At 38.8% G+C, this 25,128-nt stretch overlaps 1 protein-coding gene across 3 annotated transcripts in view; it reads right to left on the reverse strand.

The window, feature by feature from the left end:
• The window catches only part of BMP2K (BMP2 inducible kinase), a 59,306-nt gene that overhangs the window by 12,646 nt on the left and 21,532 nt on the right, over positions 1–25,128 (reverse strand). For 2 of the 3 annotated variants that reach the window (XM_072334827.1, XM_072334825.1), the window contains exons 3-15: positions 24,656–24,761; positions 23,455–23,597; positions 23,045–23,166; positions 21,867–21,948; positions 21,091–21,223; positions 20,484–20,587; positions 17,795–17,874; positions 16,419–16,579; positions 15,457–15,635; positions 14,909–15,004; positions 13,620–13,807; positions 11,766–11,923; positions 7,071–7,184 (exon numbers count right to left, since the gene is read on the reverse strand). In XM_072334827.1, the coding sequence (XP_072190928.1) occupies positions 7,071–7,184; positions 11,766–11,923; positions 13,620–13,807; positions 14,909–15,004; positions 15,457–15,635; positions 16,419–16,579; positions 17,795–17,874; positions 20,484–20,587; positions 21,091–21,223; positions 21,867–21,948; positions 23,045–23,166; positions 23,455–23,597; positions 24,656–24,761 (1,666 nt within the window). The remainder of the gene's footprint in view (positions 1–7,070; positions 7,185–11,765; positions 11,924–13,619; positions 13,808–14,908; positions 15,005–15,456; positions 15,636–16,418; positions 16,580–17,794; positions 17,875–20,483; positions 20,588–21,090; positions 21,224–21,866; positions 21,949–23,044; positions 23,167–23,454; positions 23,598–24,655; positions 24,762–25,128) is intronic. The other variant, XM_072334828.1, reaches the window with a different exon arrangement.

Genomic DNA, 25,128 nt, shown 5'->3' on the forward strand with positions numbered 1-25,128 from the left:
AACTCTAAACAGTTTCCAACACCCTGATTGCTATCAGGCATGCAGCCAGCTGCTTTACTGCAGAATCCATATATCTGTTAAGTAGCAAGCTAGATATCACACCACCCTGCTCTTATTCCAAAGCAAACAAATAGAATGACCACTTAGACACTAAAATGAAGGAAATCTGCAAGTCAAAACAGACACTACAGAACTGAGGTTCCTTTTATTCCTGGTCTCTAAACAGAGAAGACAAGACGATTGGAAAATGGTTGCCCTCTCTATGTTCAAAAAAACCCACAGTTGATCAAGAACTCCCATGTTTACAAAAAAAGATGACAAAAGATGAGCTCGGTGAATATTCAGTAGAACAGAAACAGATGAACAGAACTGGAGCTTTATTCCAGTAAGAGAAGTCACCTCACTAAGATCCTCCATGGGAGCAAACTGCCTGGCAGACAGCTTTATATCAGCACTTGTAATGAAATCTCAGCCAATTTTCCAAGATATCCACTCCATATACAATTTAAATGCATCATTTTGAGAGTTGCCTCAAATATTTTCTTACTTCTGTGAATTTCATTATTAAACTTAAGGTAAAAAAAACAAACACAAACAACAGACAAGGCAATCTAGCATAGTCTAAATCCAGAATTATCACAGCAAACTACACTATACTGAATATATTTGCTTCTCAGAATTTGAAAACAGCAGACAAGTTGCATCTCTTCTGAGTCTCTGAAACACTCAATAAGCTGACAAAGAACACGTGAACAAAAGCTGTTTAATACGTACATGACCCAAAAGTTTCTATTCCCAAATGCTGACTACAGGAGACAATTTTCCCACCACAAACACCCTGATGTTCAGGTGTACAGGAACTGAAATATCTTTTCCCCATGCTAAATAATTAACTGGTAATGGGGCAGTTAAGACATTTGACTGTGCTTTCTTTTTTTCCTTGCCCTCCCCTGTTTACTAAAAAACTTAACAATACTTATTTTGTCTCTATCAGATTGAATAGCAGAGTTCCTTTTCAACATGATTTTCTTCTCCATCCACCTCAAATTCTAAGTCATTTCTATTTTCCACAAATATGGAGAAATAAAATTGGCAGTTTAAAGTGTACTTGGAAGTACCACATATAGGATACAAACCAAGTGTGGATAACACTAAGCGCTTTGCATCAACCATAGCAGAAGGAACCCAATAGTGTTTTAGCTTGTGCAAAGTGATGCATGTTTTGCTGATGTTCGTTCCCACCCGAGAGGAGCAAGCAGCAGAGCCGACAAACAAGCAGTCTTACACCATCCAGTTCCAGGCTATCCATTCTTGTAACCTCTGCTGCAGCAGCAGCCTGAAATTAATTCTAAACTCCCCATGAAAACCTCCATGAATTCACCCACTCACAGCACCCCATGATTCCCTCCAGATGCTAAATGTTTTCAAATTTCCAGTTTCAGCCTCTGCATATCCCTCAACCTTGCATCACCTTCCCAAACATGTGTATACATACCTGAGTGCACTTATTTTGCTGGGCTTTTTAGCATTTTATGTTAAGCTGTTAAGTCAAAAAAGATAATATACAGGATCGTCAGTTTCTTTGTGGGTATCTTCTATCAGATAATAGAATTACTGAGTCATGTCTTGCTTTCAAATAACATATAAACCTCCAGAACAAGAAAAAATTCTCTGGGTGACTACCCAGCTGCAGCCCACACATATCAACAGTTATGAACCCGAGACTCACGTTACACAACAGCAGTATAAGCAGAAACAGACCACAATTCCAGCCCAAAGCTTGTTAATGTAGTAGAACACTTCAAGAGGAACTCTATTTAATAACATCAAATTTCCATTCTGCTCTTAATTTTAAGTTATCTGTATTGATAACATCAACATTTCATTTCATTATGGTTCAAGAAGTGAAATCATTAGTCAGACCTGGCTGAGCAGTGATAATATACACCTTATTTGCAATGTAGGCACATACTGTATGGAAATTAAGACAAAGTCAGTCTCACACTCCACCCCAGTTTCAGCTGGTTGAATAAGGAATTAAAGAATCAGAATATCCTGAGTTGGAAGGGACCCATAAGGATCACTGTGTTCAACTTCTGCCTCCACACAGGATCAAACAGAATCAGATCATATGGGTAAGAGCATCGTTCAGATGCTTCCTGAACTCTGATAAGCTCTGTGTCATGACCACAGTCCTGGAAAGCCTGTTCCACACCCACCACCTTCTGGTGAAGATCCTTTTCCTAACATCCAACCCAACCCTCCCCTGATATAGTCCCATGCCATTCCTACAGGTCCTGTTGCTGTCAGAGAGCAGAGCTCAGCACCTGCCCCTCCGCTTCCTCCTTGCCAGGAAGCCACAGGCCACAGTGAGTATTATCAGCAAACTTGCTCGAAAATTCTAGTTTACATCCAAATGATTTATGAAAACATTACAGAGAACCGGCCCTAAAACAGAGCCCCGGGAAGCTTGATGTAACCCTATTTACTGTAACTCTTTGAGCCTGCAATCAGCCAATTGCTCACCAATCAATTATGTTTTTGTCTAGTCATATGCTAGACACTTTGTCCAGAAGAAAACAGTGAGAAACAGTATCAAAGCTTTTTGGATTCCAGTAAAGATAACATCAACTGGCTTCCCTTGATCAACTAGATGGGTGACCTTGTCAAAAAGGAAGATTAAATCAGCTAAACAGAACCTTCAGCTCATTAACACGTACTGGCTGTGGCCAATGGCAACGTTGCCTTTCAGGTCTTTTTCAGTAACTCCTAGCTAATTTTCTCCGTAAGTTTACCAGGCACTGAACCAAGACAGACAGGTCTAATTATCAGGATCTTCTTTCTTACGCTTCCTGAAAACCAGAACAACATTTGTTAGCCCCCAGTCAACTGAGATCTCTTCAGATTCCCAAGAGTGGTGAAAAGTCTCATAATGGCATCAACCAACTCTCTGAATACCCTGAGGTGAATCCTATCAGGTCCCACGGACTTCTGTGCACTCAGGTGGAGCAGCAGATCTTGCACAAGTTAAGGGCTTAGTCTGGGAGTTAACCATTACTGCAGTTACAGTCCTCTAACTCAAGGCACCTGAAGCCCCAAAGTTCATCATCTATGTTGAAGACAGAGGCAAAGAATGCACTAAATGTTTCTGCTTTATCTATGCCCATATTTCATAGAATCAAAGAATCACTCGGCTTGGAAAAGACATCCAAAGGGGTTATTAAACACATCCAGGGATGATTACTCACCACCTCCCTGGAGAGCTTATTCCAGTGCTTAACAACCCTTTCTGTACAGAAGTGTTTCCAAATATCCAACCTAAACTTACTCTGGCGCAACTTGAGGCCACATTTGTAAAATAATCATTCTCAACAAGTTATAATCATAGAATCATAGAATTATCCAGGTTGGAAAAGACCTTGAAGATCATCAAGTCCAACCGCAGCCTAACCAGTACCCCATCTCTAAGAAAAAAAAAAAAAAAAAAAAAAAAAAAAAAAAAAAAAAAACCAACCTCTGCTAAATCATATCCCTGAGTACCACATCCAAACGGCTCTTAAACACATCCAGGGATGGCGATTCAACCACCTCCCTGGGGAGCCCATTCCAGTACCTAACCACCCTTTCTGTAAAGAAGTTCTTCCTAATATCCAACCTAAACTTGCCCTGGCGCAACTTGAGGCCATTTCCCCTCGTCCTGTCACTTGTCACTAGTGAGAAGAGACCTGCCCCACTCTCACTGTAAGAACCTTTCAGGTACTGGAAGACGGCAATAAGGTCTCCCCTCAGTCTCCTCTTCCTCAGGCTAAACAGCCCCAGCTTCCTTAGCCTCACCTCATAGGGCTGATTCTCCAAGCCCTTCACGAGCCTCGTTGCCCTTCTCTGGACCTGCTCCAGTACCTCCATATCTTTCTTGTGCTGAGGTGCCCAAAACTGGACACAGTACTCGAGGTGAGGCCTCACCAATGCCGAGTACAGGGGCAGGACGCATACAGAACGCATAAACCACGTTCTCTCTGGTCCTCCTTTCGTCATTAACACACTTCAGAAAACTTTTTATTGTCCCTGACAGTATTGGTCAGCTTCAACTCTAACTGAGCTCTGGCTCCATGAATATTCTCTCTACAAAAGCGAGCAGCAACCCTGTAGTCTTCCCATGTCACTGGACCTTGCTTCTAGCGGCCATATGCTTTCTTTTTTACCTAAGCTCTTCAGCCAAGCCAGCCTTCTACCCCACTTGCTTGACTTCTGACATTTTGGAATTCCCTTACAGCAATCCTGGCATTCTGTCTGGAGGTTCATCTCTAACAAGCCCAATTTTATCCCTTTTCCCCTTCAAGTTTAAAGCCCTCTCAACAAGCTCTGCCAACATATGGGCTAGGATCCTTTTCCCTTGTTGAGACAGATGTACCAAAACTGTCACCAGCAGGCATGGTGCTGGATAAGCCACTCCAGGATCAAAGAAAACAAAATTCTTCTGATGGCACCAGTCTCTTATGCCATGTGTTGATGATCAGGTGGGTTTTCTGGTTCCTCCCAGTACTTACCTCTGCTACTGAAGGGATGGAGGAAAACACCACCTGTCCTGGTTTCAGCTCAAGCAGAGTTGATATTTTTTTTTCTTCAGTGTCTTGTAGGACACTATGTTTTGACTTTGGGAGAAAAACATTGATGACACACCAGTGTTTCTAGTTGCTGCTGAACATTGCGGTACAGAGCCAAGGACATTTCAATTTCTCATCTTCTCATACTGTTCTGTCAGCAAGGGGCTGGGGGGGACGCAAGCAGCTGGGAGGGGACAGAACCAGGACAGCTCTGAGCTAAATAGGCCAAAGGGATACTGCATGCCGTAACAAAAAAACTATAAAACAGAGGAGAGTTGGCTGGAGGGGATGAAGGTGGCCTGCCTCTGCTTCAGACTGGCTGGACATCAGTCAGCAGGTGGTGAGCAATTGAATGTGCATCACTTGTTTTGTAAATACATGTTATATTCTTAACAGAAAATAAAGAAAAGGATGATAACAATTATATCTTAGTCAATAGTTTTCACCTCGAACATTCTACTTCGTTGGGATTCTCTTTTGGTTCTGTTCCATCCCCCACCCCACTTCTCTCCCTCATCCCACAGAAATGGGGAAAGCAAATAATTGTGCAGAGCTTGGCTGCTGCCACAATATACCCAAATACCAGAATTGTTGGAAACGTTAAACATGTTCTGCTTTCTATTCAGTCACCTTCACACTTATTCCTCGAATAAGGTGCACATGTCTAAAAGCCTTTATTCTCCCTTTCTTGGCTGGCTTAAACGTGCTTTTAAAGACATTCTCAAGAACAATTCCATGGGGAAAACCAATTCAGATTCTTGAAGTTATTTTCAGGTGTAAGCATTTATCAGATCAGATCCATTAGTTAAGCGTAATTCACTGTGAACACTGAATTCAAATGCCTTCCTTGAAATCAAGCAAATACACCCGTTAGTTTCAATTCCAAATGCAAGTAGGTAGAAAAAAAATCTGCTGAACAAGTTTTGGGGGGCTTCTTTGTCTTTTTTTTTTTTTTTAATAATAAATGCAATGAAATGTCCGTTTCAATCCATGACCAAACCCTTGTACAGCTTCCTATTATGTCAAGAATTAAAAATTAACCATGGCAAACTTACATAACATAACAAGGCCATCCAGAAGTCTAACCTATAGTATAATGATCTTAAAAACAGAAATGAATAAACAGATTTCAAAGGCCAAGGTATGGAACTAAATAAAAGTGATCCTTACAGACACAGTCATCAAAATGCAGAACAATGCAGATTAAAGGTAACTATTGTTTATTTGGCATGGGAACTTAAATTCCCCTGTAAGACCTTCTCCACAAAAACTAGAGGGTGAATGCTTCCAAACTGACAACTGTTGGGATAGTGAATACTTATTCACTTAGGAATTGCCTCCACATTGTATTGAACTACTAAATTACAAGAACAGGACAGAAAACAGTCTTATCTTTAACTAAGTGAGCAGAATCAAAAGATAAAGAATAGAGTGACCGGTCTTAGGGAATTAATCCAATCTTTCTGACAAGAACATAGGAGATAGATATAGAAACATGGTTTTACCATTAACTATCTTCTAGAATATAAAAAGTGCTACCCCTGTTGTCTCTTCACTGTGTATAGCACCAGAGCACTTGTGAGCATTAATACCTAGCAAACCATCTTTAAGAATTCAAGGTGAAAGCAAAAGTAAACATAGATGTTAACTTCGGTTGACTCCAAAGCGATTTATTTTAAGGCACTTCACGCTTTTGAACTGAGATAAGAACAGTTAACAGAAGACATATTATAGCACCGTTTTCCCCAAACAAGCACTTGTAGGGATGCATGTAAGATCCATAAGCAACTGATACATCTTTGCTATCGATTCCCACAGGTTTTTACATTGCCTGATCTTCTCAAAGCTATAAACAAAGTGCTGATCAGGAAAATATTAAAACATTAAGTGGCAAAATAACAGATTCACATTCATAGTCAGTGGTCACAGATGTTATTTTTACTTCTTTCTAAGGTAAAATAAAAAAAATAGTCAATGCTAAAACAAATTCTTCTCTCTCCAAATTTAGATATGACAAGATATTTGTTTTGAATCAATTTACTCCAAAAAACAATACAATTCAATGCACCAGGAATACACAGTTTTAACTTGGCTGAAAAACTGAACTAAAGAAACTGCATAAGTTAGAAGTAGACTGAAGGGTGGATGTGAAATCTGTCCTTAGTCACTTATCTGTGCTTTCAGCAAAAGCATTTCTGGTTGTATGTAAGTGATTCAACACTGCACTGGTCCAATATATTTGCGCTGTCAAGACTACAGTCTGCGCACTGTCCAAGTGCCAGGAATTGGATGGAGAGATATTTTTATTTAGAGGTAATAAGACATAAAAATAGACATTATGAGGCAGCCGGGACTTATCTTTGGTCATTTAGCTGGACACACATACTCAACATATATACATACACAAATATATATGTATATATGTATGTACACACACACAGTAACGATGTTATAGATGTCACTTGCCTGGGTGAGAAATGAAAGGAACAGAACCAAAGGGATCTTCGGGAGGACTTTTCTGTGGAGCAGAATGTAGCTCCACATTCTTATCTGAAGTTGTTCTCCTGTCCACCAGCCTGTCTGTAAAAAATAAAATGAAACAGAACAAAAAATAAAATAAAATAAAAATGGCAGGTCTTACTCCAATTTAATATCTACTCTTTGGGGTGAGTCAGCTACAGTGTTGATTGTTTTTCTCTAAGTTTTAAAGATACCCTCAGTTCGTACTTTGTGAGCATTCTGGAAAACTCATCTGCACAGATCCCTTTTTAATACCTCTGTCTAAGCAAAAACAACATGTATTTCCTGATGGAATGCTTTATAGGAAGGTCTTAAAAGCAGCCTGTGTGCTCTGTAACAGAAATTGCAACTAATCATCTGTACTTGAGGTTTTTAAACCAGACCCACTGAGCTGATCTAAAAAGCAAGATCATTCATTTAATCCAAGTTTTGAGTAGTCTTTGACACAAAGAAAGGGATAACAGTCACAGCAGAATTGCTGGGATTTCTTTCTATTAAAGATATCAATTGTAATAATTTTAAACAAATTGAGTGTCACTGTACAGAGAAATGCAGTATTTGTGTTATACGGTTTTCAACTCCAGGGTACTCACTTTCATTTTACTAAAGGCTTCAGCCCAGGGTTTTTAACAATGCAAAAATTAGAAGCACTGAGAATGGAAATGGTTTTTCTCTCTAAGCTCTTGTCTTACAGCAAGGTCACACTGAGCTCCAGACTGTCCAGTCCAGCTACCACGCTGCAGCTCAGGAGGGTCCAGGAAGACTCATTATCACCTCCCAACACCACGGGGACAAGGTTGGCCATCCTCAGCTACCATCCCGTAGTCTCAGCACAAGATGCAATATCTTGGTCACCCCCTTTCACAGCATACAGCTGTTCTTCCAAACAATTTGTAGCAGGGCCTTCGTGACAACTTGCAGCTTCTGAGATGCAGCTGAACTGTGCTTAAGCAGCACACTAAGTTCCCTGCACATGTACTTTTTAGCCCTTCCATACAGGAAACAAGAGGCTTTCTTGAGATAATCACCAGGGCTAGGACAGCAAGCTTATCTACCTCATGCAGATGCATATTAGCTCTGTGTACAAAGTACATCAGTTCTGAAATTACATGCCAGTTTCCACAGACAAGTGTTCTCTCTGCATAAAAGCACCCATAGTCTCAATTGTTTTATTCTTATCTACACTTACACGCTCAAAGAAATAAGAAGTAGGAACTGTTGCAACACAAGCAATCTCTACTTTAAATTTAAACCCAACTGAGGAACTTCTGGTGGGGAGATAAAGTAGTGATGCAGTCACGTAGAATAAAAATGTGTTAAGACGCATAGAAGAGTAGCTTGAATAGCTTCTGAACGTACCCAGTCTTCAGCTTGCACCTTTAGAAAAGCAGGCTTCTATTATTCCTAGTTTCTCCTCCTCTAGAGGAGAATGAGCTGAGTGCTGCACCAATCTGCAGGCAATGAAAACTGAGGACTTCTAAGCATGCAATAACTTGAACTACCATCCCTCCTAACACTGGTGCATAGGACTACCGAAATCTCAACCCTTGGAAGATGACAGTATCTTCCCACTTGAGCAACACAGGGGAAAACAAAATGGATTGAAATGCTAAGCATGCAAGAAGAAATAGGAAAATATAGCATAGGGTTTAATCACCTCCACAGAACTTAGACTTATACACTGTTGAATAAGTTTCTATGGGAAATAAAGTTCAAAAAAGTGTCAATTCAAAGCTACAGCTATTGGAAAAGAAGTAATTTTGTCCACCTGAAGCACAAGTGTGCTTTGTCCATTTTGTATTAAGATTCACTTCCTTTTATCAAACAGCATTTTGGAGACAACGGCCAGCCATGCTTTCTCCAATTTTAACCAAGCAGAAGCAGACAAGGGGTCAGCCCATTTTGGCATTACTGTGCTTCACATGCAGCATCCTCAAAGCAGTGACTCAAGACTCATTTGTCAGTGAATTCAAATGCAGATGTGACTGCAGATACAACAGAGACCTATCAGGTACTAAATGGCACAGATTACCTTTCATACCAAGTCAGTCATTTAAGCCCACGAACAAGAGGTACAGCTGTGCATAACGTTTTACAACAATGATCACTTTTTTACTTCGGAAATCTTCCTCAAGTCTAAGAAAGGCATACTGTCCTAAGAGCTAGCTCTCTTTTCCATGGAAAAGGGTAATCAACACCGCAATACCCATCACTAAGCACACTAAGACCTTATATTACTACATACATGAAATCATATAGCAAAGTTAGCCTGACAAAAAGTCATCACATCTTGATACTCTAACAAGGGCCATGCACATTTAATTATTCATGCAATAGTGTCACGAGCAACAGGTTTTAAAATACTTTCAATTCAGAGGTAACGTGTCAGCTCAACAACACAAAGAAGCTTTTGGAAGCGGAAGGAAAGGATGATCATGTTGGATGCCATACTCAGCACTATGTAAAACAGCAAAGAGGCAGACTTGTGTAACACTGTACATGAGTTCTACAGCACAGGACAGCCACTGGGTTCAGTCACAATACAGTTTCTTTAACAAACCCGAATCTTCAATTCTCCTTCTTCCAGAGGGCAAAATGATTCATGGTAAACTCAAGAACTGAAGTAAAAGTACTTGGCAGTAAAGCAGCGACTTTCTCTCTTAAGAGAGAGCCTACATATAAAGAGAACCAAGCATTGATCCTTGAAATATATCAGAGAAAACTGCAGAAAGCATTACAGAGGGAAAGACAGCCATTATCTTTAATTGTAATCAAACCTCCCAGCTTCTCGTTACTCCATGTAAATCTGAGCAAGTACAAGTAAGCAAAATTAAATATATTTGTTCTAGATGCAGAAGAGGCAGTCACATTGCAACACAACTAGTAAGATCTTCCTGTAGTAGCAATCAAAGTGAAAGGTCCTTGAAACCTTTGGTGTACGTATCTACGTGTACACAAACACACAGATTGACAGGATCTCTTAACTGAAATCAAGCCTAAGAAAAGCTGTAATCACATCTCATCTGATGCATAAACAAGCCTGCCACCTAGTGAAATACTGCTCTGGTTGATAATATTCACTGTATTCTGGTCAGTATCTAATTCAGTGTTTTGGCACATAGAAATTGAGCCATGTTGTTATGCACTCGCTGCAGTGACCAGTTGTGGCTGCTTGGCAAGCCCAGCAGCCAGTGCTTCCATACAACACCATTACCATCTCAGTGGTGTTTGCTTGCTTCTGTGTCAAGTTTTCTTAGTCCAATCTTAACACAATGTCAGAAGTCTTAGCCTTTTCAGCTACCCCAAGCAAAAGCATTTTATGCGAGGTATCTTCCAGCTTATTTATAAAGCCACTTCAAATATATCCCTGGTTAATACACTATTCTCTACTCTAATCTTTATAATGCATGGCTTTGCAAAACCAAATTCAACACAACTACAGTCTGCAATACAGCAGTCAAATGAGGATTCTAGAAATGAGTAACATCATGCTTTTTGATTCATCTGCTCCAGATTGAAGAGACTGTGTCATTTCTAAAGTTTTGAAAGGCTTCCACCGGAAAGAGCAAGTCTAAGATACTCAATTCTACTACCAGGAAAAATTCCCATTTTGAAACTTAGATTTGCAAAGAACGTTCACTTTTCAGCCAGTACAATACCCATCTCCCCAGATGCTAGCAAGAAGAGTCATTTTATTGTGGAATGAGTAAAGGCTACATTTGCATCTACAAAATAGAAGTCTTGTGAGATCAGCGTAGGATAGAAGTGAAAACCATCAGCTACCATCAGACACTGACAACAATAATACCAAATGACATCCCGCAAGGATGAACAGGTCACATGCAGTTCTTGATCAGCTACAATTAACCACCCAGAAACCCATGAAGAAAAAGACATATGAAAGCATCATTTCTTTCCCCCCAGTTACTTGAAATTTAGCTTTACCATGTTTTTAATTGCAGTAAACTTACTGAGAGTGAGTCGAGTATACACAATATATATATTTTGACACCACCACAGCTTGTTAAGTCTTGTAAATGACAGAATTAGCTTTCAGAAAAAGCATCTAACACAAACATGTGTTAAGCAATTAAAAAAGGTAATTCCAAGTAAAAACCATTGAGATAACTGACTTCAAGAGGAAAAAAAGTTTATTCAACTAATGCCATATCAGAACAATAAAGCAGCCCTTACATGTAGCCACTCATCAAAAAGGACATTACAAAACATTAACATAATGTAATAGATCATTTTTCTTTCAGGCATTTTCAAAGGACGTATCAGACCCACAAAATCTTCTGTTCTGGTGTGCAAGAAAAAAGCTGAAGAGGAATGAAGCAAGCAGCCAAATACCTCTGCTAGTCAGAGCTTTTTAACAATCAGGGTGACATAAGCAGGATTTAGAAGCCAAGATAGAGCCATTTCTGCAGCACTTCAGCCAGTAGCTACCAGTTTTAGACAGTCATCTCTTATTGCACACATTTCCAGAAAGGGAAAGAAAAGGAGACCGGCCCAACTCTGCCCTCAAATGCTCAGAAAGAATTCTGTACACAGACTGTACGGCCCTTCAGTAAAATAGGTGATGGTACTGCTGAGACCTTATTTACTGTGAAGCAAAATAAGCCTTCAAGTGTCCCTTACTTGATCTTAGCAGGTCAAATTCTCTGTCCAGCAGCTCCTCTTCTGTCAATTTGGAAAAATTGTCCTCTCCAAATGGGTTCCAGCCTGACATATCAGGTGGGTTATTGATGCTCTGCTTTGGGTAACTGGTAATTGACTCAGCATCAACAATGCCTGACCTGCAAAGTCAGACCACAGAAAGAAAATACAAAGGAACGTTACAGGATTGTCTACCAGGATAAAAACTGATGGCATACTTTATTATGTCAAAATGTTGCATACAGGTAACATATGTATTAACAGCCTGAATGTATCTGAAAACTAAAGATAAAAATGAATCACTAAGAACATATGGTTTGATCACATTATTTCCATATGTAACCCTTGTACAATATAGTTGCCAATTTATTAATTAAAGCCAAAGCACTGAAAACTTTGTCAAGATGCAAGATGAAAAATTATTTCAGAGTTCATTTCTATACTCACACAGCAGTCTCTTTTTAAGGAAAAATAAAATCTAATAAGTATATTCAAGTTTAATCTCCTCTTTGCTAAGATGCTAGAAACCTCATTGGGTGAATTTTCCCTTTTAAGCAAGTTTTGGCAAATTAGCTCTACCATTTTTTTCCTCCTTACGTGATCATCCTTAAGCACTGCCAATTGTTGCTAACTCTTTGGTCACTGACTTAAAGCTAAGCAGCAGGGTACAGATCTTTAGCCACACATACACAAGATGATCATTTACTTCCAGACTGTAATTATTTCTTTAAAGAATTATTTGTAACAGAAGTACTCTGGTAATAGGCTAGATCAGAGAACGGGTGTAAAATCTCAGATATGGACACAAACATGCAGGAAAACACTGTGCTATGCATTACACCACCTAATTGATGCCATGAAGCTAAAACTGTCACAACGATATACCGTATCAATAAAGCCAGTGGGGGGAAAATATTTTACCTTTCACTCTTTCACCATACTGTAAAGTGACTATGAATGACAGCAGCACATGAAATGCACAAGTCTGAAAAACCACCTGTCCACAAAAGCTGCACCACAGACTGCAGGGTTTGAAGAAGTACAAAGGGCTTCTCTTTCAACTGTAGCAATAGTAGTATTTATGTGCTTATGCAGCTAACACTGACTTAGGTCAGAACATCAGTGAAACAAGGCAAGTGTGCAATTTTTTGCCTGTCTTTTTTTTTTTTGAATGTTGCTTCGCTCTCATTCCACAGTGAGTATTCACAAAAAAGTCATTTTTCACCACACTTTATTAAGAAGGGGTAAATGCATGGGCCTCTGCAAAGGGTCCTTATCATTGAAATTAAGATACATTCTGTTACAGAATACAAGTCAGACAGAATCACAGAATCACCCAGGTTGGAAGGGACCTCAAGGATCATGTAGCTCCAACCCCCCCAATAAGTGGATGGAAGAGTCAGAACTCGTACCAAATTAACCAGAAATATAAAGCCCAGTTTGAAACTATATCCTACAAATTGGACTAAAGAACAAAAAGTGGTAAAAATTAGTGTCTATTGAGTGTCATATTAACTGCTTCATTAAGTATGTGCTGCTGACCACCCAAAGCAAGGTGGTTAGCAGTTTGTTTCTTGGAAGAAGTCCATGAACAAGAAAAAAAACAAGTTATTTTTAAAGTTTGATTCAGCTCATCTACATATGAGTTGCATCCTGCTCTCCACCCTCATGCCACTTAAAATATCCGTTACCACTAACTAGCTTCTACTTATTAGTTTTAGCAGTACTGGATGATTGAAGCAATTAACTTCCAACAAAAGGATTTGGTGGCACCTGTTACAGCTAACAACAGAAAGCAGACAGCAACCCTTGGTATGTTTGTGTCAGAATACTTGCCTGCTTGGAGCATAGGGAGAATCTGCCACTGTTCCAGCATGTACTGGAAGTGATGCAGAGTAGGAAATTAAGGCTGGCGAGAAGTCTTGTAGAGAAGGAGCATATTCAGGAGACTGCACCTGTTGTGACCGCTGCTGTTGCTGAGCAAGCATCTGCTGCTGTATAAGAGCCTGCTGATATTGCTGCACCTAAATAAGACAGTCAGCACAATATTATCATTCAGACAGGTCAACGTGAAGCTCTCATGCTAAGTAACAACACCGGCCTCACAGACAGATTCATTAAAAACAACCATACACCAGAAAAGATTGGCAGCTTAACCAAAGTCATGAACTTTCTCCCAACTTCTGAACACCTTTTGCCACACAGCCTTCCTGCTTTATCTGTAAATATCACATATGCGTATATTTCTATTATGCTGTAGCAGCAGCATCACAAAGGGGATGCAAGAACATTTATATTCCACTCATAAGTAAACACTGAAAGACTTCTCCATTTTAAGCAACAACAGACAAAATGCTCTTCAATGCAGTTTTAAAACCTCAAAAATAAACTAACTAGCACAACAGAGCTTAATGGCAGCTGACAAAATTCATTTTCTATAGCACATTCCAGTGTGCAACTATACATAGCAAGGATTTCCCTGGGCTAGTTAGGATTGCAAACATAATGTATAACCTTGGTTGAATTTCATCATTCCAGAACGTGATTTCCTTTGTGACAATCAACCTGGATTCTCACTTTTTCTTTCTCTCTGAGGTACTGAAGTGGTCTAAGGATACCAACTGTATTTTGTTGGCTTAATTCTATTTGAAGACTCAGAAATTCTGCGTGTTTTCCTCAGCAAATGCTGCACAATATGGCTCTGTACATACACAACAGTGCCTGTGAAAGTAGCTACTAGCTACCTGTACATAGATGGTTTAACTAATTAGACATCCTGGGCTTGAAGTACAAATTTGATGCCACTGTGGTTTTATCACTTCGTAGAATAACTCACGTTTGCTGCAGTGGTCATTATTGGAAACTTTAAACATTAAGTATGTTTCCAATTAGTACTTTACTGATCAAAGCTTAGACTACATCACATTTAATGCTGAAGTGCCAGGTAAGCTTTCTCAACCAAGATTGGATGAGCCTTTTTTTTTTTTCCTCTCAGTATCACTTTAGATATTTATCAAGTCCACAGCTCATAACTATTCACAGACTTGTGCTTCTGCAACTTCACAGCATCTTACAATCATAGGACATATCTGAAGACTGTCAGCGACATTCCATTGTTGACATACCATAGCAGGATACTGAGATTGGGAAGGTTGCTGCTGGTACACAGCTTGCATCAACAGTTGCTGCTGGATCACCTGCTGGTGCACTGCTTGTTGATACTATATTCAAAAAGAAAAAAGAAAATAAATGAAGTCTTGAAATCATGATTCCCCCATTTAGCATACACAAATATTTAGACTCAAAGGGTCTACCCCACACCAGCTCCTACAAGCATACTATTGTCAGCTAGATCATCCCAAATGTTTCTCTGGAGCATGCTTACACAGACAAAACCTTTATTTGGGCCAGCAAGCGCTGATTCAAAGCAAGCAGAAATTCTGGGTCAAGAAACAAAGGCAGGACAGCACAAAGAAAACAACTTCCCCATGTTAAGTACTGCAATGCCTAGGCAAGAGACAAATGTGCAAAGCTAAAAAGAAAGGGCAAGAGCTACAATCCTTCTCCCTCTCTCCTAGCATTAAGAAACTAGGTCATATTGTTAAACTAGCAAATGACTCAAAATGCTAACAGATACAACATGCTGCTCTTTAAGAAATGTATTTAAATGTACCTGCTGCATGTAAGCCTCCTGAATTGTAGGTTGTTTTTGCTGGTGATGTAAGTGGTGTAGTTGCTGTAGTCTCCAGTCCCCCTGCTGCAGCTGCTGAAGAACTCTGTTCTGCTGTGGATGGTGCTGATTGGTCCCTTGAGACAGCAACATTTCTTGACCATTTCCAGGTCTTGGGGTTCCTGTAATATTAAGACAATACTACTCACATGCAAATTTCTAAACTTCAACTGTCCATTTGCCCTGGCAGTTGGCACTAAGCGCTTCAAGGCAAAACAGTTTATAGTCCTCTTCCAAGTGTGACATCTTGCGTGCTAAGCTTACTGTGTATTTCACCTTCTGTGAAGACAACTTCAGGCTTATCAATCTCCAGTGCCTACTTCAAAGACATGAGAAGTCTCCTTTGCTCTCATTACTGAGGAAGCTGGTTTCGGGAGTTCTGCTTTACTAGCAATTCACTTTTATCTTCAGTGTCTCAAACAACACTCATCTATTCTGACTCAAAACTGGGACATTACATTTTTGTCTACATCTTTATTAAAATAATCTGACAAATTCATCCTTGAGTGAAAGAATGCAGTTAAGTGCTTTTGGATTTTGCATACTTGGAAGCCAAGTAAATAAAATATCCAAACACAAGTCTCTTGCAGTACGTTTAAATACTGATTAGTGCCTCTGAAAGCATTCTTCATAAGAAGTACTGGATGTAATCATTTAGATTGCTGAGTTTTGCATTCGGTTGTTTTTGCAGCCTCTTAATTAAGCACTTACTAGCATAAATCAGTGTGACTTGAACTCATACTTCTTGCACATCCAGAAAGGATGAAGATCTGGGGCTTTTTCGACAAAGTAGTACCTACTTAGTTTTGAGTTTCAAAGGTTATCCTTCAAAGATTAAGGAGGAAAAGAAATTTGGAATGATTGTTTCATTTGCTTCATTCAATCCTTAGACATTGGTACATTACCTTTTTGCCCACGGTTACCAAATACACCAGGAACTTGTACTTTGACTGGTGTTGCTGAACTCTGGATCGTCAGAACACTTGAAGCAGCAGTGCTTGAATTGGCCTTTGGTCTTTGTCGTGGTGCAATTGAGGTTTCTGTTGGTCCAGTAGGATCTGTTATTCTGAAACAATATTTCCATAGACGAGACTTCATTAAAAGTAACTGTTGTGTATTCAAATTAACAGTCATCTCTTTACAGCTCACCTCACACGTACACTGTTTACTTCTGAGCTCAATTTAAATACCTTAATATTTGTTCCTACAATTCTTCTCACCACAGTCATAAGAGATACGACTGCTGCTGAAGATTTCAGAAGGAGCAGTGCAACAGCCTTGTTCTCCATGAGAATAAAGCACTAGATTTGATTTCTGTGCAAGCTTTCATTAGCTCACAGTAGCGAATAAAAATTACCTGGAAAACTTGAGGCAGCAACCCTGCAACTAGAGATAGTTACTTCTTGTACACACATACAAAGTAAGATTTTTTTCTTAATCTTATCTGTTAATTAATCTCTGGTTTCACGAGAGATTTAACATCTAGCAGTTCTATCGCTCATAAACCTCCCTTAATATTTGTGTCTTTCTGTAGTACATTAGCACTGCATCATGTTTTCCCAGATAAGGAAGATATTAAAAAATGGCCTTTGGAGCTTTAATCCCACTTTGCCCAGTCACAGTACTGGCTTCTTTAAAAATTGGCTAACTGCTTAAAAACACAAATTCACCAGCTAAGCTCCAGTACCTAACACCTCATACTAGTTCTTAGCAAATTATATATAAATGTTTTCTGCCTTAGCCTATATATCTTATTTAGTCAGAAAAACTTAAGTAGGAAAATTCAGTTCTTTCCCAGTAGTGCCTAGCAGGTGGAGCTGAAAACATTATTCCATTAATACTCTACGCCTTCCCTTCATTGTACATCACCAACTGACAGCAGAGCCAACAAAACCAATCACTGCCTTAGAACAGCATATCTATATCTATACAGTTCAAGCATGGCTGAGATGAGCCCCAGAGGTATGTTTCTCGTTTGCAGTAGGCTACAAAAGTTGCAGCTGAGCTAATAACGTTAGGGCTAAAAATTTCAGTAATTAAGCCACATATTGGTAGATTCAGAACTAGAACAATTGTCAGTACCGAGGAATATTAGAATCTCAGTTTTTCCTCAGTGGAGACTCAAAACAATTGAAAAAAATTCAACTCGGACTTGAAGCACTTAGAAATGTCATTTATCCATTCTAATGAACTATTTGGGTGATTTTTTTAATGACGAAGTTTCAGACAAAAGTGCAGTTTAATAATATTAAAATAATGTGAAGTCACATCATCTACTCACCTTGCTTTTATTTGGCTTTTTCTAGCAGCTGCCTCACTAGCTGTCATAGGCTCAGGAAGAGTTGAAGGGATAGGAGAATTCTTGGGAAAAACAGATGTGAAGAAATTAAAAGCACAAACTCCTGAAGAAATCATTACAAACCAAAAAGAAATAACTGAGTTCAAATCCTTGATGCTACAAGGTTTCACGCAGAACCCGGTCACGTGGCTGTAGATTGAAAGTGTTTTTACTGAACACTATTTCTATTTTCTGTTACTTATTAAGAAGTACAAAATGAAAGCACTGCTGGCCTGACTCACTACCATGTCAGCTACTTCAGTTCATTCATGAACTACCAACAATGAGGTAACACACTTTCTTCATACACTTTTTGTTAACTGTAGAGAATAAAGATTCATTTTATCTTTAAGAATTAAAGCTGAAAACCAGAATGAAATAGTGGTAGTTTTTTTAGTCTATTCAGCTCTTCTAATCCAATGCAAAATTCACAAAACAACACAGCATCTAAGTTTTTATGCTCCTTTAACTAATCTCTAACCACAAATCACAACCTAATCATGTATCACTGTCAAAATGCACACTCATCTTCTCATACTAGCCCTTATTTCTCTAGCCAGAGGCACTGTCACTAGAAGTCATTAGAAACCAGTTTACCTGTCTCAGCTCTCACACTGTGTTTGCATTACTGTTGTGGATGGATGACTTCCAGTGTAACTGGAAACATAACCCCACTAAGATGCAGGGCTCAACAACAGTAAGCTTGTCTTTAATGTTTCACCTTCTCCTCTAGTCTTTCCAACACATGCAAGGTCAAGCTTTGCCTTTTCCACCCTCAGTGCTTAATGAAAATACCAGCAGATAAAACATTCAGAAGCTCCTTCCTTGCTTGCACCAGCTGCCACCATTGCATTACAAGGCTTCAAGTTTTCATCCATTCCGTTCTAGTAAAGCCAAACCTTATCCTGATCTACTGGCAGCACTGAGCAGGGGGAAGATCAGACGATTTCCTTTTTATAAAACCTTCACAACCAGCAACAAGTGCACCTCTCTAAGCACTAGGCTTTGAATACAGCAAACACATAAATTAGATATGGAGAGTATCACCTTCCTCTTAGTTCCAAATTAATTACTAACACTAATCCTAGCCTCAGCAAGCCTCGAATACTTTCATTTTCTAAACCCACATGCTCATCATGTTCTCTATTAGTTTACCAAGCACCAGGAGTTCCACTGGCTAACGGGATGAAATAGGTATGATCAGGCTCTGCTTTCCTCAGAACAGTCACTCTCTAATTCATGCTATATCTGAGCCACTTTCAACATACTTCTTGCCCTTTGCAAAAGTAACTACTCTTCAGATTATCCTTTTGCAGTTCTCATCTGCCTCTTCAAAGCTTCAAGGATCTCTCAAATTAATTTCTGAATTAATTGCTTTTCGCCTAAGCTGCATTTAACCAAGGAAAACAGCAATTATGGCGAAGGGAGAGAAGGAAAAAGATCTCATGTAGGCATAATCTTTACACACACACTAAAGAAAGCAAATCTAATCCTGGTCATAAACATTTATAACTCAAGGTCATTGATTTTTTCTTCCTTTTTCCTTAGGAAAAGGAAACCAACAAGCAGACATAGTCAAGTCACTTGACCAAGTTGGTAATACTCTTACAGCCTGCAACCTAGTAAATTCTCAGTGGTATGGCAAGATACTTATCTTGCACGTATTTAGTATAAAAGAGAGAAGTTATAAGTGTTGTACCACTTAACCACACTGAAATAGCAAAAATACAAAACCCTTCAAAACACTCGAAATTTAGCCTTCGCCTATGAAGAGGGCTCCAGTTTTTTTCTTCTTTTCCTTAGCAGGCAAACTTATGTCAAGTTCCCCAAAAACAACATTTACTCTTTAATGAGCACCATCTTCTATGGGACCAAGGATCAACAGTAACACATTTCAAAGGGATCTCAGCAAAATCACTCATCTACCTCTGAAAGCGCAGCTTACTTTAAATGACACCTGCTTCAAAATTAATTTTGCCACTGACTTTTTCTAATGCCTTAATGCTTATCTTGGGAATCCCTCTAGAACACTGAACATTATTGATGTATCCTGGAATTCTTTGACACAGCAGTTTGGTCAATGAATTAGGTCATCTTTGAGGGAAGGTTGAAAACTTCAAAGAGAGTTTAGCCTCTCATGCAAAGCAAAGGCACAAAAGTCAGCTAACTAACTCACTATTTCAATTTACTTTCAGCTCGTTGCAGTCCTTTCCAGCATACTGCTATAACTGACAAAGATGATTAAAAAGAAAAAAAGAGCTTATCTGGAAAACACTCTTGACACTTCATACTATTAAGACAAAGTTTTCTACCATCAACGTGTTAAGTTCTACAGCATACTTGGTGTTAATTGTATTAGATGTAAGAGACACGTATGGATTAGAAGCACAAGTCAGGTATGGACTGGTGACATATTACTGTATTTCAGTTTATGAAGCTATGCCCTCAGAATGCAAGTGTATAATTTAGACAGCAAACAGTATCAGTGGGAAATGTATTCTGCTCCACATTCTAAATTTTGGAAAAAGGCTTAAGAAATTGACAATTTCTCAGCTGATTTGACTGATTTTTCTCAATGCTATCTATGAAAATCCCTGAATGCAAAGGAAAAAAACAATGAAAGACTACTTACATTAATATTGGACACTGGACAATCCTTTTTGGCAAGTTTAAAGGCAAAGTAAGATACCTGAAAAATATCAGGTCTCTGTTCTTGATCTGGTTCAAGCATATATCCTGCAAAAATGGATAAGATCAAATTGTCATTGTTTGACAGCAGAAGCCTACTGATGCAGTGTGCTAGCAACCAGAACACATTCATTCAGCTCACTTTACCAACCAAGCTTACTCCAAAAAGAATGATTTTTTTATTTATTTATTTTTTCTTTCTTTAATGCTTTTTGTCAAGTCAAATTGTTCTCAGGGTCAAATACGACTGACGAGGATGCATGCTGTTTGATATTTTGAATATCAGCTGCAGAAAGGATAGATGACCAGATGATCTTAGGATCTTTTCAAACCTTAATGATTTAATGACTCTAGGGAGTAAGCAAGTCTCCTTTCAAGGGAAAGTACAGGAGCTGAAAGGCAGATGGTAGCCATGAGCAACTCCCATTGCTAACTTGAGATCCAAGCAAGAATGCACCATCTACCCAAGTCACTCATCTACATCAATAGCACTGTTTGTGTTTCATTTTATTTACAACACCAAAGCATTGCTGTGCTGCCCAAATACTTACTTATCAAACAGTGTATACTGTGAGTGTATCGGGAATTGTCCGGAATAGTAAAACTTCCATCGCAAATAGCAACTTGACTTTCTCCAAAGGGAAGTGAAAAGAAACAAAGCTTATACAGCAAGCAGCCAAGTGCCTGTAAAAACAAATACAGGCCCCATAAAAGGATGAGAGCAAGCCATTTACACAATAAAGAAGCACCAACAAGAAACTAATTGCAACCTAGCTACAGCTGATGCTTACAGTGTTATGTAGCAGCTGCATTATGAACCAGGGTTGATGTGACAAGCTGATATACAATGCAGCTCTAAAAGGACCTTCTTTCCCACTGACTTGTGTGCTAGACAACAAACTACCAAAACCAGAGCCTTACCCAAGGGCTACATTCACATTCTGGCATCACTCAGGGATACCACTAGTGTTTTTGCTGAATTTAGTCTTTATTTACTTCACTGTAATGGCTCTTAAGCACACTGTCTAACAAAAACACATTTCCTTGTTGAGCTGTAAGCAAACTTCTATGAGAAACCATTGCTGACTCTGAGCCAACAAAATGAAAAGAGTCTACTTTATCTCTCCCATAACATCACAGATTGTATTCAATTTATTTACATGAGACTTAACTACCACAGATACCATTACTACACTCTGCATTATACACTTGCATTGTATATTTCCACTTTAAATAATTAGTTTTCCAGTTTGTCTACATTACTTTTAGCTAGTTTCTCCCTCTCTTAATTAGTTCTGTATTTCACAGTACCTGATTTTTTGCTTACCCAGATATCTGCCTTGGTAGTAATTGATTTCCCTCCATAAAGATTGATCATTTCAGGAGCTCTGTACGATAGCGTTGTATACCTAAATGCACATAATTGCAAGAGAACAGATGAGAAGCATGCCTCAGAATCAAAAGGGCCTTTCCCTGCATCCGCCATACACATACCATTCACAGACACAGGTGTCTAATACACACCAGAAATTGTCTTACGCAAGTAATTTACTTGCTTACAACATCACAAAAGGTTTGGAATAGTAACATTATATCTACCATTATGGATGACAATTTAAAGTCAGATAATTTAAAGTCAGATACAATGTGCTCTTTACATTAGCTCCCCTGTACATGTGCTTCAGTAACAAACAGTTACTCTGCTGTAATACTGCAGTAAGCAGTCATTGCAAAGATTCTAAGCCCTAAAAGGGTCATCCTCATCTTACATTGAAACATTCAGTATGGAATATGATCACTGTGGGTACCATCCAACTTGGGATATTATACAGTTCTATGCTTTAAAAAAAACTAGCTTGGCAAAATCATTACAAAACCAGAGAAGCACTCTGTAGAGACAAAACAACACACAGGTATCACTTCATCATTTGAGAACAAGTGATCTGTGTTTATTTCTGTGCAGCAGATGGCCTGAAGGGACCAAACTAAACTAATACATATTCTCAGGAGTGTGCTTGCAATATAGTGAAAACAATTTTCTGACCAGTCTTAGGAGGAGGGACACAGAGAGCATTCTATAACTAAGACTGTACATAAGTTCATATGAATGCTGATTTATAGCAATTCTTTTCTCCCTCAGACTCGTACAGTTCGTCATATTAACAAAGAAGTTAAAATTTTAACTCCTAAAATGGCCAGCAGCCAGGCATACATTTATCACCCATTTCATTTCAAAGTCGCATGCTTTCTTCAAGTTTTATTCTATGTGAGTCTGTTTTGCAAAAATAGCATGTAAATAAATAGAAAAAGCAATATTAGTGGGTAGTAAAGCAATGGAACTATATTCATATCAACTTGGATTTCTTCATCTTGAACAGTTATATTAAAATTCTTATCAGTGAGGTAAGAATACACTACTCAGAGGTCTTCACCTAATACATCATGACACTGAGCTGTCTCACAGCACAACCATTGCTTATTAAGGCCACTTAAATGTGAACTTACTTTTTAATTTCTTCTTCAACCACATTAACACCATCTTTTTGAGGATTAAGGAATTTGTTTGTAGCACTGCCAAAATCACAGAGAACATAATTTCCACTGTCATTTAGCAGTATATTCTCCACCTTGAAAGGAAGTTAACACAAACAGCAACATTAGATTAAAATAACTGCACTGATTTCTGTTAACTGTTACTATGCATTCTTGCCCTCACATGCAAACTAGGAAGTTACCAGAAAAAAAGATCAATCAAACACAGCATTAGCACTATGTGATCTTATCTTTCAGCTTCACTGTTTACAAGTGCTTTCCTAACTATAAGTCAGCCTTAGTGAAGTAGTTCCTGCACTTCTCATCATTTTTGAGTGCAGCATTGACTTTTACCCAGGCACTTCTAGGTATCAGGTTCATACCTTTAAATCCCGGTGAACTATTGGAGTTTTGCACTGATGCAGCCGAGCAACAGCTTCACAGGTATCACAAAATATTCTCATTACTTCTGACTCTGTAAAGCCCGTCTGCAGGCGCTGATTCATCTGATTCACAACTTGTCCAGCTGAAGAAGCAGCAAATAATTTTATTTTACCTTTTAATAAATCCCATTATGAAAAGAAGTATAATTTTTTCTCACACACAATTAGCCCACAACATGCAATTCAGCTTTCTCATGTCACCAACTTAAAAAAAAACCAACAACACAACAACACACAAGAACAACCCAATCAAGCTGTTTCCAAACCCACTGCTATGATCCTAGGCAGAAAGGTTACCATCTCAAACAAAAACATCACCAACTGAAACTCTTCTATCAAACTGTTGCAGACAGACTCGTTTATCACACAAAGATGCTCCCCCAGAAGTGCCTCTTGCATTTAGATCCACAGCCAAAATGTTGCATTTAGATCCACAGCCAAAATGCTGTCAACCAGCAGAGTTCAAAGTAACTCAAAATCTAGGCAGTCTTTCTTTTCCTTCCTGAGAGACCAAGGAAAAAAAAAAAAAGGACATAATCCACTCTTAAAGACCTTACATAACCCTTTCATAGTTTCCTTTTTAAGATCAGGAAATATTTCCCTGTTCCTTGAGGTAATTTCACATGGTCATAGTTGTAACTTCTTATCATAATGTTCATTTAACACCAGCAGATCTATGGGGTCATGGAGGGTGCTTCTCCTAAATATGGAAGTTTTCAACAAGAAAACACCATCCAGTCATCTGATAGATTACATTCTTGTGGCTTCAAAATAATACTGGCAGACCTCAAATCTAGAAGCAAAGTGTAGAAGTGAGTTTGAACAAAAGCTCCACATGCCAATAAGCCATCCATAATACCAAGCTCAGAAAAATCCAACCCAGTTAGTCGTGTAAGCTGAGGAATTGGCTCCCATGAATTAAAGGAGTAGAGGTACTTCCCCAATATTTACTATTTTACATAAGAAAAGAGTATTGCTAATACAGTCTCAAGAGCTCCCACACAAATGGCAGAAAAACTCACTCTGACAACACACAGACAAGTTCCTTCTAATAAGTGTGTGTGGTGGGGAGTAAGGAAAGTCAGTACCAATATGGTTTCACAGATTGTTTGAATCTTAAGCCAGAAGAGCCATCTCTTACCTCGACAATACTCCATGAGAATGAGGACCTCCCAGACGTTATCACTTATACAGTTAACAGCACAATCCAAATAGCTCACAATATTCTTGTGCCCAGATAATTCTTTCTGAAAAAGTAAATATACATTATATTTTAACATAGAAAGATTCTAACAAGTAAGTACAAGAGGTTTTCATTAGAACCACTTATGACTTCAAAGCAAGCCCTGGTCCCACATGCACTAAACTGTACAAAATACTCAAAGCTGAACGTAAGTTTTCTACTAATAGCAAAGTCAGAGACTGCCATATACCAAATTTGATGCATCTACAGTTCAATCAGGAACATTTATTTACAGTATTTGTTCAACAGTGCAAATATCCTCACTGCTGCATTCAGAAACATTATATAGTAATAACTACAGACTTGACACATAGGGGAGAGAAAGAGGGAAGAATCATGCTATTTATGTCCATTTTAAGTGAAACTCCGTA

Source organism: Excalfactoria chinensis, chromosome 4 (genome assembly GCF_039878825.1).
Source record: "Excalfactoria chinensis isolate bCotChi1 chromosome 4, bCotChi1.hap2, whole genome shotgun sequence".
NCBI classification, from domain to species: Eukaryota; Metazoa; Chordata; class Aves; order Galliformes; family Phasianidae; genus Excalfactoria; species Excalfactoria chinensis.